This window comes from Tachypleus tridentatus, chromosome 10 (genome assembly GCF_004210375.1).
Source record: "Tachypleus tridentatus isolate NWPU-2018 chromosome 10, ASM421037v1, whole genome shotgun sequence".
NCBI classification, from domain to species: Eukaryota; Metazoa; Arthropoda; class Merostomata; order Xiphosura; family Limulidae; genus Tachypleus; species Tachypleus tridentatus.
In genome coordinates this window covers 103,405,868-103,422,938 of record NC_134834.1, presented here as the reverse complement: position 1 = coordinate 103,422,938, position 17,071 = coordinate 103,405,868, and the positions used below count along the sequence as shown (strand labels likewise).

The 17,071-nt window shown below is 33.9% G+C and overlaps 1 protein-coding gene across 1 annotated transcript in view; it reads left to right on the top strand.

Moving 5' to 3' along the window:
* Nucleotides 1-14,134, top strand: part of LOC143230008 (P protein-like) — a 44,558-nt gene extending 30,424 nt beyond the window's left edge. The window contains exons 12-16 of the mRNA XM_076462953.1: nucleotides 3,792-3,919; nucleotides 9,983-10,147; nucleotides 10,983-11,076; nucleotides 11,522-11,615; nucleotides 13,502-14,134. Coding sequence (XP_076319068.1) covers nucleotides 3,792-3,919; nucleotides 9,983-10,147; nucleotides 10,983-11,076; nucleotides 11,522-11,615; nucleotides 13,502-13,589 — 569 coding nt within the window. The 3' untranslated portion in view covers nucleotides 13,590-14,134. The remainder of the gene's footprint in view (nucleotides 1-3,791; nucleotides 3,920-9,982; nucleotides 10,148-10,982; nucleotides 11,077-11,521; nucleotides 11,616-13,501) is intronic.
* Nucleotides 14,135-17,071: the final 2,937 nt, after the last annotated feature.

Below are 17,071 nucleotides of genomic sequence, written 5' to 3'. Positions count from 1 at the left end.
AACAAACAAACAAAATAATTTAACCTACACTTAATTTTATTTATTTCAAGCAGTCTTTAATTTCATTTTGAAAGCATTTATTTACCCGTGTTTTGTTGTCAAATTTTAAAATTAACATTACCACTTTTTGTCCAACTCATTCGTCTGATGACATACTCCATGCCGCAGAAGTGGGGTGAACCACTGGGGTTTTATCGGTATTTATTTGCAGGGAGACTGAGGGTTATATGTGACAACCTCACACTGATCCTCTTCCTTGTGGCTACGGTAATGAGGATTTGTGTTGTTGTTGAAAACGTTTAGGTCGCGATACCATATTGTCAAGGGTTCATCTTCGGGCTTATTTTCTACGGGACCTTTGTATGACCCCAGTTTTGAGACGTTGTGTTTCACGCGATTCTAGAGCCTTAGTAATGAAGAGTAGCTTTTGTCGAACAACAATTCACCCTTTCTCATTTGGTGGCCTGTTTGTCTCAGCCAAAGCCAAGTTTGGCACTGATTTCTGTCTCCTGATACTTCCGTTCTTAGATTTTGCTTGTTCCTTCTTCCTGCAGTCATTGTTACATTGTTTTCACAATGACACATGGTATGCCAACAAGGATTCTGGTTGTAATACAGTGGCTTAAGGTCTGGTGTAAACTAGATATTTGGGTTAACAGAGTACTGTTATAAGGTTTTTATCATCCCGTTTCTTACTGCCCATCCCTTATTTAGTATGCCTATTTTCTTTTCACCCCCACAGCATTCCTCGTACCACCATCGTTTCAAGGCAGTACAACACCTCGTACAATAAACTATTGAACCTGCCTCACATACGAGGTCTGATCAAAATGTTCTAAGACGACTTCTCTTACAGGTGCCAGTACAGAGGGTGTGAACTTCAAAATACAAATAGTGATCTACCTCACGAACAAGCCATTTCTTCAGACCTTGTACCATTGTTGAGAAAAACGTGTTCAAAGACAGACGTATCTCTTGCTTTTGTCATAATAAAAATGGACAGAAAAGAACAACAGTGTTTTTGCATCAAGTTTTGTGTGAGAAATGTTAAAGGAGGAACAGAAATCTTAAATGTTAAGAACTGCCTTTGGTGAAGACTGCTCAAGTAATGCTGTTGTTTGTCAGTGGATAAAACGCTTTCAAGATGGCTGGGAATTCATCAAAGATTATCCACGTTTTGGGCGATCGTCGAAAAAGTCCACTGATGAAGCAGTCGCTAAGGTATAAGAAAAAATTCGAAGTGGCCAAACAGTTAACCAAGCCTTTTATAAAGAGGTCTTAATTCGCTTTAGGGAGAAAGTTAGAATAAACCGCCGCGAGATATGGAAGGTTGGTCACTGGTTTCTTCATCGTGACAATACGCCTTCACACAGTGCTGTGTCTGTTCAAGAATTTTTGGGAGAAAATATATTCCTATGTTACCACACACCCGTATTCTCCCGATCTTGCCCCGTGTGATTTTTTTCTCTTCTCAAAATAAAAATTAAGTTAAAAGGTAAGAGATTTGATGACATTCCAACCATCCATAATAACGTAAAGGAAGAACTTAGTCACATAACAGTTGACTTTCAGCATTGCTTCCGAAAATGGGAGAAACACTGGGACAAGAGTGTATCAACTGAGAGAGATTACTTTGATAGGGATAACATGTAATATGTACATTATTCTTTGGAATAAAAATGAAGTCTCAAAACTTTTTGAACACACCTCATAGTTTGGGGAGGGTTTATTACCATCTATTTGTGCTCCCAAAAAGACTTAGGACTGGAGGTTGGTCATCGTCCTGTCCAGTGTCAATCAATAGGTTAATGCCCCATGATTCACCATGAAATCCTACCTTATGCATCGACAAGCTTTATCTCTGGGCATTTGGATAACCAAAACAGATGTATTCAATTCCTATCTGCATATTCTCGTCTTGGAGCATTCTTATCCTTTTCCTCAGTTTCCACATCATGAGGTAGTACACCAAATTTACACCCTACCTTTTGGGCTTTTGCACCGTACGTATTTTGTTGGGTGTTGCAATTGTTTGCTCTACCTCGTAATGTGCTTTCACTTCTACGTGAACAACTAGCTTTTCACTAACTCCAAAGAAGAGTCAACCTGTTATACTCGCCAGCTCCTTCTCAAAGCTACTTTGGTTGACTGTTTGATCGAATTCGAGAAGTTCTTCCTTCATTATTTGTAGTATCAAGGTTATTTGTGTGTTTTATTCAACACCCATCTCAACTGGACCCAACTTTCTCCTCTCTAGCTTTGTTCCGTGGAATTGGAAGTAGCACTGCCACCAAACTCTCCAATGCTCTTTTACCTCTATTCTTTCCATGGAGTGTCGGAGTCCTTACCACTTACCAGTTCCAAGCTAGTTGGGTGGTTGACCATGAAAGAATTCTGCTGGATGGGTTCCACAAAGATGGCTATAACCATTCAGTTCAGAGTAGGGCAGTGGTGTTTTGCCAGTGTAGAAGGCATACTATTCTTTGGATTCAATGACGCATACAACAGAGTGAGACATCTTAGTGAAGTTCATCCTTCAATTGAGTACGCTCATTCTATCCTCACGTAGATGTTTGTACCTCAGAGCCTGGTTTTGAATATCAAGTGAACCAATCAAAATAAATTCTCACACAGGTTTGAGATTGTCCATCTTTCTTCCTCTGTGTCGTGAGTGACAAAATAGTTTATGCAGATTGTTTTCGTTTGTGTCATGCGCATTCCCTCGTTTTCTCTCGCGAGAGTATTATTATTGACCTTTGGACATTTCAGACCAACTTCACGCTCACAGGAGTTGATTGCTTGTGATAGACTTTCTTTAGATACTGGATGCTACCTTTCTGAATCCCTGGCTCATTACCACTCCCTAGAGTCGGTTCTTTTCTGATATCCATGATTTCAGGTCTTGAGATGAAGACTGTGTGATCCTTGGATGTCGGTACCCAGCAAGAATGGTTTGAATGTAGTTGACTTACTGAGTATGGTCTGCTGTGCCCTCGCTATTCTACACCATGGGATGAATTCTTCTTTATCCACTTTCCTGACTTATCCTCTCCCACTCATATGTGCTTCCTTTTTATTCCACCATGTTTGTTTGTAACTGTTCATGACTAGACGACATCTGGTTCAGAAATGGCACAGTGATCCTCCTCATCTCATCTGAAACTGTTCATGACTAGACGACATCTGGTTCAGAGATGGCACAGTGATCCTCCTCATCTCATCTGAACCGTCCTTCTCATATACAGAAATATTCTTCAGACACTTTCGGTGGGTACTTCTCTTCTTTCTCTAACTGGTACCTCATCCTTTTCAGTGTGTAACTCTAGCTAATCTTGTGAATGGAGAGAATACCGTATTGGAAGTTATAGTTTTCCTATACTGAAAAATGCATTTCCGACAGGCACTTCCTCCTCTCATACTTCTTACAGTTTTCTGGTGCTTACGTCTTCTGCCAAAATTCCAACTGATGGTTCGGTAGTGGCGCATAAAGGAAGTCACATGATGGTGTTGCTCTCCTGTTTGTGGAGAAATGCTTATGTTGATTTGCGTGAGAGACGTAAACATGTTGAAATATTTAATTCCAATATGGTGTGCAGAAGGTTTGTGGCATGCGTTGTAACAACGTTCGTATATAAAGTGCGTTACAAAACGCGAAAAGCTAATTGTAATTGGATGGAAGCGATTCTCGGAAACACGTTTTAGGAAAATAACTATTACGTAACAGTTTTGCGTATATTATATATTATTAGTGCAATTGTTAAAACCCATTTATTCATTTTATGAAAACATAGGCTGGGTAGCCATTCTAGGAGCGATTACATTGCTGATCCTAGCAGACTTGGATGAAATTGAGAGCGTCATTTCTCGTGTAGAATGGAGTACACTCCTGTTTTTTGCTGCTCTTTTTGTTGTAATGGAGGTTTGTGATGATACGTACTTCTTGCTGTGTGATTTATATATGTATGCATTATAACACTGCTGCAAACGTTACTCATTTCTAGAGGCATTCTACTCATTAAAATAGAGACTGAGTTTCATTGAAATTGACAAATCTATTAATCTCAACTTTTAAAATTGCACATTTCACTTTTGATATAAAAACGATTACAAGCTTGTATGGATTAGTACAAGCTGCTTGCTAGAAACTATAAACACTCAGGCATATGGTTAAGTCCAAGCTAATTAACAGAAAGCAGAAACATCCAAAGATACAGTTAAGCCCAAACTAATCAGTAGAAAGAAAACAAACACCCAGAGATACAGTTATGTCCAACCTAATCAATAGAAAACAAACACCCAGAGATATAGTTATGTCCAACCTTATCAATAGAAAACAAACACCCAGAGATACAGTTATGTCCAACCTAATTAACAGAAAACAAACACTCAGAGATACAGTTATGTCCAACCTAATCAATAGAAAACAAACACCCAGAGATACAGTTATGTCCAATCTAATTAACAGAAAACAAACACTCAGAGATACAGTTATGTCCAACCTAATCAATAGAAAACAAACACCCAGAGATACAGTTATGTCCAACCTTATCAACAGAAAACAAACACCCAGAGATACAGTTATGTCCAACCTTATCAACAGAAAACAAACACCCAGAGATACAGTTATGTCCAACCTTATCAATAGAAAACAAACACCCAGAGATACAGTTATGTCCAACCTTATCAATAGAAAACAAACACTCAGAGATACAGTTGTGTCCAACCTTATCAATAGAAAACAAACACCCAGAGATACAGTTATGTCCAACCTAATCAATAGAAAACAAAAACTCAGAGATACAGTTATGTCCAACCTTATCAATAGAAAACAAACACACAGAGATACAGTTATGTCCAACCTAATCAATAGAAAACAAACACCCAGAGATACAGTTATGTCCCACCTTATCAATAGAAAACAAACACCCAGAGATACAGTTATGTCCAACCTTATCAACAGAAAACAAACACCCAGAGATACAGTTGTGTCCAACCTTATCAATAGAAAACAAACACCCAGAGATACAGTTATGTCCAACCTAATCAATAGAAAACAAACACTCAGAGATACAGTTGTGTCCAACCTAATCAATAGAAAACAAACACCCAGAGATACAGTTGTGTCCAACCTAATCAATAGAAAACAAACACCCAGAGATACAGTTATGTCCAACCTAATTAACAGAAAACAAACACCCAGAGATACAGTTATGTCCAACCTTATCAATAGAAAACAAACACTCAGAGATAGAGTTATGTCCAACCTTATCAATAGAAAACAAACACACAGAGATACAGTTATGTCCAACCTAATCAATTGAAAACAAACACTCAGAGATACAGTTATGTCCAACCTTATCAATAGAAAACAAACACCCAGAGATACAGTTATGTCCAACCTAATCAATAGAAAACAAACACCCAGAGATACAGTTATGTCCAACCTTATCAATAGAAAACAAACACCCAGAAATACAGTTATGTCCAACCTTATCAATAGAAAACAAACACCCAGAGATACAGTTATGTTCAACCTTATCAATAGAAAACAAACACCCAGAGATACAGTTATGTCCAACCTTATCAATAGAAAACAAACACCCAGAGATACAGTTATGTCCAACCTTATCAATAGAAAACAAACACCCAGAGATACAGTTATGTCCAACCTTATCAATAGAAAACAAACACCCAGAGATACAGTTATGTCCAACCTAATCAATAGAAAACAAACACACAGAGATACAGTTATGTCCAACCTTATCAATAGAAAACAAACACACAGAGATACAGTTATGTTCAACCTTATCAATAGAAAACAAACACCCAGAGATACAGTTATGTCCAACTTTATCAATAGAAAACAAACACTCAGAGATACAGTTATGTCCAACCTAATCAATAGAAAACAAACACCCAGAGATACAGTTATGTCCAACCTAATCAACAGAAAACAAACACCCAGAGATACAGTTATGTCCAATCTAATTAACAGAAAACAAACACTCAGAGATACAGTTATGTCCAACCTTATCAATAGAAAACAAACACCCAGAGATACAGTTATGTCCAACCTTATCAATAGAAAACAAACACCCAGAGATACAGTTATGTCCAACCTTATCAATAGAAAACAAACACCCAGAGATACAGTTATGTCCAACCTTATCAATAGAAAACAAACACCCAGAGATACAGTTATGTCCAACCTTATCAATAGAAAACAAACACTCAGAGATACAGTTGTGTCCAACCTTATCAATAGAAAACAAACACCCAGAGATACAGTTATGTCCAACCTAATCAATAGAAAACAAAAACTCAGAGACACAGTTATGTCCAACCTTATCAATAGAAAACAAACACACAGAGATACAGTTATGTCCAACCTAATCAATAGAAAACAAACACCCAGAGATACAGTTATGTCCCACCTTATCAATAGAAAACAAACACCCAGAGATACAGTTATGTCCAACCTTATCAACAGAAAACAAACACCCAGAGATACAGTTGTGTCCAACCTTATCAATAGAAAACAAACACCCAGAGATACAGTTATGTCCAACCTAATCAATAGAAAACAAACACTCAGAGATACAGTTGTGTCCAACCTAATCAATAGAAAACAAACACCCAGAGATACAGTTGTGTCCAACCTAATCAATAGAAAACAAACACCCAGAGATACAGTTATGTCCAACCTAATTAACAGAAAACAAACACCCAGAGATACAGTTATGTCCAACCTTATCAATAGAAAACAAACACTCAGAGATACAGTTATGTCCAACCTTATCAATAGAAAACAAACACACAGAGATACAGTTATGTCCAACCTAATCAATTGAAAACAAACACTCAGAGATACAGTTATGTCCAACCTTATCAATAGAAAACAAACACCCAGAGATACAGTTATGTCCAACCTAATCAATAGAAAACAAACACCCAGAGATACAGTTATGTCCAACCTTATCAATAGAAAACAAACACCCAGAAATACAGTTATGTCCAACCTTATCAATAGAAAACAAACACCCAGAGATACAGTTATGTTCAACCTTATCAATAGAAAACAAACACCCAGAGATACAGTTATGTCCAACCTTATCAATAGAAAACAAACACCCAGAGATACAGTTATGTCCAACCTTATCAATAGAAAACAAACACCCAGAGATACAGTTATGTCCAACCTTATCAATAGAAAACAAACACCCAGAGATACAGTTATGTCCAACCTAATCAATAGAAAACAAACACACAGAGATACAGTTATGTCCAACCTTATCAATAGAAAACAAACACACAGAGATACAGTTATGTCCAACCTAATCAATAGAAAACAAACACCCAGAGATACAGTTATGTCCAACCTTATCAATAGAAAACAAACACCCATAGATACAGTTATGTCCAACCTAATCAATAGAAAACAAACACCCATAGATACAGTTATGTCCAACCTAATCAATAGAAAACAAACACCCAGAGATACAGTTATGTCCAACCTAATCAATAGAAAACAAACACCCAGAAATACAGTTATGTCCAACCTAATCAATAGAAAACAAACACCCAGAGATACAGTTATGTCCAACCTAATCAATAGAAAACAAACACCCAGAGATACAGTTATGTCCAACCTAATTAACAGAAAACATAAACACCCAGAAATACAGCCAAGTCCAAGTTAAATGTTTCATTTATTTACCCGCTAAACTCAAAGCATCCATTAAACAACTGTTCGCATGTCAGTACTAGATTACTTAAGAAAATTAAGGTATTCTGCTGAGGTGATCATTTTAGTTGATTTTGAATGTTTTATTCTTGATTTCTACCTACAAGATTAATAACATATGCTAAGCATATAATGAATAAACAGTCACTGTGTTAATAGTTTGCTTTTAACTGGTATATTCAGATAAAAGTATATTATCGCTAGAGCAAAAAGATAGGTTCACTTAGTAAAGGAAAATTCGATCCAGACATGGATTACAAGTATTGCTAAACCTCTGAGTGACTGCGTCATAAGTATAGATGAAATAATGATATTATCTACGAAGTGAAACACTGAATAAACAATCTTTATTAGTGTCACAAGTAAAATACTGGACAATCGTTTCTACTTGATCTTCTATGTCCAGCTGCTCAGCCTGAATCCATACAGGCTGAGTACATTCAGCATCCCATATTTTACAGGAAATGTATTTATGAACAGCAACATGTGTGTCCAGGTCGCTGGTCATTCTTATTCAATCACAGATGTCACAGTATTGAGGTATCACTTGATAACCATTCGAGGACATTGTTGTAGACATCCGTGCACAACATGCAGTATTACACCAATAAGTTTCACCTTTCACACCTACACATTATGTGAAACCTGCGCATACACAAAATAAAAAGAAAGGCGAAATAGTTACAACAAGAAGTGCATGGTATATTCATACACCACAACTGTAAAACTTACCACATAAGCCTAATATTTAACTTATTGACAGTTTCAGTGTGATACTTTATATATCACTCTAAAATTAACCATATAAGTTGTGTTTATTGTGTAAACATTGCATATGATAATGCTTTGTACAAAGCCATAAGATTAACCATATAAGCTAAGAATTTAGTAAGTAAACATTGTCTGTAAAGCGTATAATGAGTTTATTTAATATTATTGCCAATTTTATGAGATTATTACATGTGTTGTTTATTGAAACTGTGTAATTTTAAGCTCTACATATGATTATAAAATTAACCTGTGTTGAACAGAATTACGAATCTTTATCTGTCAGCTGTAATATATACGATTTTATACTAAAAGGAGAAATAAAAACCCTCGACCATGACAACAGTAAACAGAAAATATTTTCACCAATTCCTATTTTTGTGGTCAATTCGAAATAATGAGAGTCGGTCATTATCACGGAAAAACTGTATTTCTGTTTTACGTATTAGAAAACTTACTAGGGTCAGTGAAACGTTTGCATGGCCATTACACACCTTATATTTAACTATGTAAGCTCTGAATTCAGTTTGTTTTGTTTTTTTCGGGAAAGAATAAAACATACTTTTGATTGATATTGTGGTATAAGTTGCGTTGTAATTTACTTGCTAGCTAGAGGGAGCCACGAGTTTATGATGATGTATTATTAACGTTAAGTTCATGTTAGTCCTGGAAACCCCTATAAAACAGTATATTATAAAATGAGATTCCATGAAGTGTTTAGATAGTTAAAGTGAGAAAATTATTGCCCAACATTGTACAAGTAAGTCGATTCACTGGATATCAGTCATATTCCTATTGTTAGCGGTATAACGTCATTTGTAGGCCTAACAAAATTATAGCAGTGTTCAACTTTAAGCTTGTAAAAACGTTTAAACGAAGAAAAACTGATTTCTTCTCATTAGTTGGACTGGACATTAAATTGTTTTAACGTGATAATTTGAAACAATATGCAGAGAAATAATCAATAAACACTGAGAGTAAGATTAATTACTGCCTGAGATTGCATTAAGATATATATTTCCTATCCATTATTTCCGCGTTTAATTCAAAATATATTGGTCAGTTATTCGACCAATATCCTTTAGGAAAGTTCTTTTTTGCCATGTAAGCTAGATTCCTATTCAAATAACAACATAATTAATAGGAAATAATGAAATATTTCATATTTAGTTTTGGAATTTTCTGCATAATACTAGTGAAAAACCAAAACTCAGAACACATGTTACACAAGGAAATTTGATGGCCTATGTGGTAGGTGTGTCACGGTTTCATCAACTCTGTTGTTTATCTTCATTCTTCAATACAGTTATACCTTTCCTATACTTCTTATCAGTAGCTTATACTTTTGAAGAACAGAAGTCCTTGTACAGTTAATACAATACCAATCCATCAATAAATATTTGTTAGAAGTATATCGTTCAGTATTAAAAATTAATAAGTTATTATTCTTTTAAATAATTTCTCTCATAGGCATTAGCCGAGTTACAGTTATTGTGGTACATCGGGCAGTTAACACAGGATTGGATAAGTAGTGTTAATGAAAATCAGCGCCTCCTAGTCGCCATTTTGCTGGTTATATGGGTTTCAGCCATAGCATCCAGTTTCATTGACAACATTCCATTTACAACTGTTATGGTAAGATGAATAAACTCGTAGTTTATGAATATGAATTTTGCTCATTAAAATCAAAATATCAACTGAAGTAGATACGGTGAAGCAATAGCAGTTTTTGTCATTTTAAAAAGACAAATTGAAATATGAGAAATTTCATATTTTAAAACTGATTTCAGATATTCTACGTTATTTATAATAAAATGAAATAAAATTTTAATTTTAAAATGAAATAAAATTTTAATTTTACTAAAGCTGTCCATAATAAAATACTACGTAAATACACAAAACTTTAATAGTTTTTTTTATACCACAAATATTTTAAAATAAGTTCAACATGAAACTAATGACAACTGTGTATACTGTAGACATTTTAAAGTTAATTCAACATGAAACTAATGGCAACTTTGGGTCTGTAGTGATTTTAAAGTTAGTTCAACATGAAACTAATTACAACTTTGGATACTGTAAACATTCTATATAATAGCATGGACGTGTACACTGTGGTGGCGTAGGAAGCAGACCATCGTCAGCAAGGTTCACTCGGTTCCTCTCTCAAATAATTTGTACCTAACATGCAGTCTTTTAAGACTTAAATTCTCTGCCCATCAAATAAAGGATATCCTTGAAACGACCCTACAAACATATCCTTGCTTTTCTTTAGTCAGTAGTGATGTGTGAAAACGTAAACTTTCATAACTGAGAAAATGATGACTATTTTGTGTGATTTTATAAATGTTTAGTGTATTTCTACATTTCGAAGTAAATACAGTTACGTAGTGTATAATTTTCGTCCTGACTTCAACTTTCATTTAGTTAAATATTAAGTGATTTTGTTTTCTTTGGTTAATCCCTATAGATCAAGATTGTTGTAACATTATCAACCAACAAAGAACTGAACCTGCCTCTCACTCCTTTGGTATATGCATTGGCCTTTGGAGCTTGTTTAGGGGGTAAGTAGGACTGAACCAATTGGAGAAAATGTTTACATTTAGTTTGAATACGTAAACAGTGAAAATATATTTAATGTTTTTCATGTGAGTCGTTGCAACAGTACTTTGCGATGCTTCGTTCTTAAATTAACTGACAAATCAAAGGACAAACTGAATATAACTTTGGTATATTTATAGTTTATATATAGCATGTACACTATCAGAACATTGAGCCTTTGTGAGACAATAATGATATGTCGTGTTACTAATTCTCCCCAAGAAAATTGATAAAATTTTAAACCTTTGTGACGAAGTAAGCTTATTTATATTTTCATTTGGTTTCCCTCCCTAAATAAAAACAAAGGCGTAATATCTTTATGTACTTGTGGGCTGTTGTGTTCTGACTTTATTCAGTACAAATAAACTACTTATTTAATTTATACTTGTTTCTTTGTTTGAATTTCAGGAAACGGGACTCTGATTGGTGCTTCAGCCAATGTTGTCTGCGCAGGCGTAGCTGAACAGCATGGTTACCGATTTACATTTATGGATTTTTTTAAGTAAATAGTTTGGAAATATACAAGCCAATTAGTAGTTTTCATTGTTTTATATATAGAAAGTACGAAAGATTAGTACTCATGTCTTGAGTGTTACATAAATAATTCAATATAATGACATCTAAAATATAAATAATTAGAATAGTTGATATTGTGATGCCTACTTTTTTAGACTCGTATCTTACGTGCTTAAAGGTATAAGGTTGAGTACAATATAGTGTTTTTAATTAGACAGAGATAATAACATTTTATTATGGTGTACGATGGTGTTGACATGTAACCAGCCCAAAGAGACAAAACTAATAAATAATTTAGTTTCAGAACAAACACAACACCACTGTACATCGAAACTACTCTAGGCCTAACATACTAAAAATTTGCTAGGCATTCTAGGACTAATTTTATAAACTTGTGTGATCTTAACATCGTGCGCCTTCTAGCAAACGTCAAAATTTAAAAATAAATAAATAAACAAAGGTTATTCAAAAACATCAAATACCAATGTGGTAGCAAATTGAAAAATTTCTAGAAAGAGTAGGGGAGCTGGTATATCTGTAATTTGTTTAGTTGTTCTTAAGTGCATATAATGCTAGAAACCTGGTTTCCATACTCGTGGTAGAGACAGCATAGATAGCCCACTCAATAACATTGCACTTAACAACAAATAAACAAATTTGTACACTTACCACTGTGCCAGTAGGACTGCAATTTGGAAAACAAATGTGTAAAATATGAGACAAATCTAGAACAAATCTCCAGTTTTTTAATTTCTTCTTGTTATTTTGAAGGGTGTCGGGATGCTAACATTGCTGTCTACATACGTGATTTCTACTACTGTAAACAAAATAATCTCAAGTAAAATATATTTTTCTAATTGCTTGTGCAGAAAATAAATCAGATAATTAAAACGCATACTATGAAGTTAATGTATTTAAATTATCCATATGGAACACTGAAATGGTACATTTTATATCAGTGAAATACTGGAATTTAAAAAAAAAAAAAAAAAAAAAAAATTAAAGCATTTTTCATGAAAGTTTCTGAAGAGAAAATACCCCATAGCTAATAGTAACTACTATAACTGTATGTCACATATCTTAATTTATTTTGTTTGGAATGCTTGGTTTAACTAAATGTGTTATAAACACTGTAAATCCTCCGTTTTACTTAAGTGTTGCATTAATCCAGGATAACAAAAACAAAATTTGTTATTTAGGCACTGTACAAGACCAAATTTTAAAGTAAAATAAGTCTTATGATTTATTTGGATTCTGTATTAGCCCAGGTTTAATGTACACTAAGCCTAATAATTTATTCAGATGCTGTATTAGCACAGGTTTAGAGAGTCCACTAAGCCTAACAATTTATTCAGGTACTGTTCTAGACCAGGTTTAAATGTACAGTAAGCCTAACAATTTAGTCAGGAACTGTCTAGGAATAGTTTGGGAATTTTTATCTATGTGATCTGATATAATTTTCGTTGATATTGTGGTTGTTTCTACACACTTAGTGATATAAAAATGGAGGTTACTTTTGTTTGTAATATATTTTCATTCGAATGATACTTTTCAAAAGTGGTCTTTCTTTAGTATCAGTAAATACCTGTTATCTTCTGTATAAGATGATATTTAAATTCTGAATTTATTACAGTCAATGTTTAAAACACCTAATTTCAATAATAACCATTTCAGTGTTAGTAAATATTTGTGTATAGCTTCATGTATACAACTAGAACCATCTTGTACTAATCTTTAGAAAGCAGTATTTACAAAAGAAAACAACAACTAAACTACATCGTAAATAAACATATTTCATTTCTGTGGTTTTAATGTTTGCTATAGAGCTATATGACACAGACACTGAACAATTTCCGTATTTGATCTTTCCAGGATCGGTTTTCCGGTGATGTTGCTCACTGTGGCTATTTCTACAGGATACTTACTTCTTTGTCACGTGGCCCTGGACTGGAATAGTTGACCTCACAAAGCAACACAAACTATGTAGACTTCCATGTTCTGTGACTTATTTCAGCATAATAAAAATTACAAACCTCTTCACGTTTACCATTTGGAAAGGTTCAACGACATTTTTATTGGAAAATACCATAACAATATAATTTACCAGGGATCGAATCATATTTTCGGAGAACGTTATTTAATTACAAAGAACGTTTTGAACACTTATTAAATATTTGTATGATTACAATTCTTTATAACACACAGTTTCTGATGAGTGTCACTAATGATAAATTCACGAACTTGAAATGGAAAGTGATTTTAAGTGTTTCTTTAAAAAAAATTGTAATAATGCTTAGATATTAAGTCGAAATTAAAATCAATGTGTAAGCATTGTAGGTTTAATTACAGTTTGTAATGTATATTTATATCTTTGTTAAAAGTACGTTCAAAGTACTAACACTGTTATTTGAAGACATCTTTGTGTCATGATTTTAGCGATATGTATATAAAAAATTTTAAAAATCAATAAAATCTGATTTTGATGTGCTAATGTTTAAAAATATTAAGTTTCGGCGTTAAGCAGTTCTCTAAGTGACGTAAATTACAAGCAAATCACAAACAACTTTATAGCATTCTTTCTTAAAACTAAGAACGTTTCAGAATTGAATTTCCTTCTTAAGGTAACACATTTTCCTTAAAGTGAACACTTTACATTATTAAAGTTACGAATAATAGAAATACTGTTAAATCTGGCGATACGCCATTAAATGCTTTGATAAACCACCTGCTGTGTTATATTTTAAAATAGTACATGCTGAAGGAAACCCAACTTTTAAGACACTATACCTTATATAACTTTAGACAATATCTTGTTATAATTTCTCTTAATTTTGGCGTACATTAGTTCTAAATTTTTGATTATTTTTATATCGGTTTTTTTACGTTTGGCTACAAAATCTAATGCATGATTATTAATGTTTGGTTAGTCGTTAACAAATTTTGAGTAACTTTTATATGAACTTACGTTACCGTGAATTCTTTGAATTGAAACGGTTTTCGTTGTTTGACGGGTTCTTTTGGATTTTTCAGTTAAAAAAAGGCGCTGATGAAAATTTTAATTCATAAAATAATAAAGAAAGTGTTTTATTTCCTAAACTTCTAGTTTACAAGTTAGCTTAACTAATGCTTACTGATAGGCCTATGTTTGAAAAAAAAGACTAATACAATAAGTTTACTTACTAGCTAACCCTTGTCCTACGTAGGTTACTTTTTTATAAATTAACTTTTCATTCGGTCACAAACTTATTCGCGAAACTGAAGCAAATTACTAAGTAGCAGATGGCAACACACAGACTTACCAAAATTCGTTAATTAATTCAACAATTTAGTCTAACTTGCATTTTATACTATTTAAAACTCGGACGTTTAGTCACAATCATCACATGATGTAAAAACTGTCCACGTCTAAGCAACAAGACAAACTAAAAGAAAAGGTGGCCTAACACTTCGTCTTCTCTGGATTTTGAAGCATTTCGAATAGTCCTATCACACACTTTATTATTTTTTGAAATCTGTGACTTAGCAAATTCATCCATCAAATGGTAATTATATTTTTCACGTTTATTAGTGAAATAAATACACATAAACATGATTCTGATTTATCACGTTCCCCACTGTGACAGTGGTAAGTCTATGGATTAACAACAGTAAAATTAGGGGTTCGATTCCCCTCGATAGACACAGCAGATGGGGCTTTACTACAATAAACATGCACACACCTTGACTGATCACAAATTTGGTATCAATAAAACCATGGAAATAAGTTCATGCATGGCAATTGTTTTCAATAAGCCTCCCGCTAGTACAACAGTAATTCTACGGGTTTACAACGCTAAAATTAGGGGTTTGATTCTTCTCGGTGGGCTCAGCAGATAGCTCGATGTGACTTTACTATAAGAAAATACAGACACAAGTTTTTAATAAAATAGAATTATAAGGTTGGTCAAATTTCTATTATCGTAGTTGCGTATTTTATGTGAACGTTTGGTCCTTATTTGAAACATTAGTAAATCGCAATTCGCAAACGTTAAATTAAAGAAAGTTGTTTATCATGAAGGTAATAATATAGTTAAAACCTTTCCACTAGTAGATTGTGAAATTATCTTCATTACGTTTGATAATCCCGATTATAAATGAACGATGAAAAGGAATAAAAATTTTTTCACGTGATATTATTCGTTATCTTTCCAATCTTCAGGATGAATTTTGTAAAAATTGATGTCTTTTCTGTACAGTTCCAATGGTCTGGTACAAAAGTATCCATGTAATGTCAAGATCTTCAATCGCGTAATTTCACAAGTAAAACGATTATCTATTTTGATAACCAAAAAGCGTATCACACAACTAAAATCCACGATTTCCAAACTGGTCATAAAATGGAAATGTGAAAATCGAGAGCAAAAGAAATCTTATACATTCAGCATAATTACCCGGGTAAGTATGAAGAAAGTGTAAGTGACATTCATTCTCTTATTCTAAGCATATTTACTATTCTGTTACTTTTTAATAGTGAATGTTGAAACTATGATTAGCATAGTGAAATATGAAAAGTCCTAAATACATGTTCTCAATGACTGTGTTTTTTGGAATTTCGCACAAAGCTACTCGAGGGCTATCTGTGCTAGCCGTCCCTAATTTAGCAGTGTAAGACTAGAGGGAAGGCAGCTAGTCATCACCACCCACCGCCAACTCTTGGGCTACTCTTTTACCAACGAAAAGTGGGATTGACCGTCACATTATAACGCCCCCACGGCTGGGAGGGCGAGCATAAACATGTGTATACACTGATGATAATGTAGCAAAGGATTGTACCATGTGTTTATTATTCCATTAGTTAATCTGTTTTATTTCATATCAGTTTCGACACAGTGAATCATCAAGTAAGTAACTGAAGTTTCCTTTTCTCTAGCTGCACAAGACACTAAAATATACTAATTAGTCATTAAACATGTTGTCTTAAAGGGTAAATAACTGTGACGGTTAAACACAAGTGGTTTGAAGTAACATGGACGATTTGAATGCTTCGAGCATCCCGACTCTGATTTTGTTCTTAGGTTTTGGTTTAAAATTCGGGCTCCCTTATGATAGAAGGATTTTGATGTTGATTTAGCTAAGTTTTTATATTAACTATAATTTTGGCAAGGTTTACTAATCTTTGTTTTCCATTAATGTTGTACAGTTATTTCTGTTTTTGATTTTAACTTTCTTTTGTTATTACCGTATTTTTCTGTGTATAAGACGCACCCATATTTTCAAGTCTGTCTTCATGGATTTTTTTTTTTTTCACAGTTATCATTTATTTTTCTGTTCAACATCTTTTATTATTTTTTAAAATACTTAAAAAGTAGCAGAGACATAAGATTGTTGACCTTCGGTGTATGGGACACAGGGGGGTTTGAGACCCCTTTCTTTTTGGAAAAACAGTGCGTCTTATACACCGAA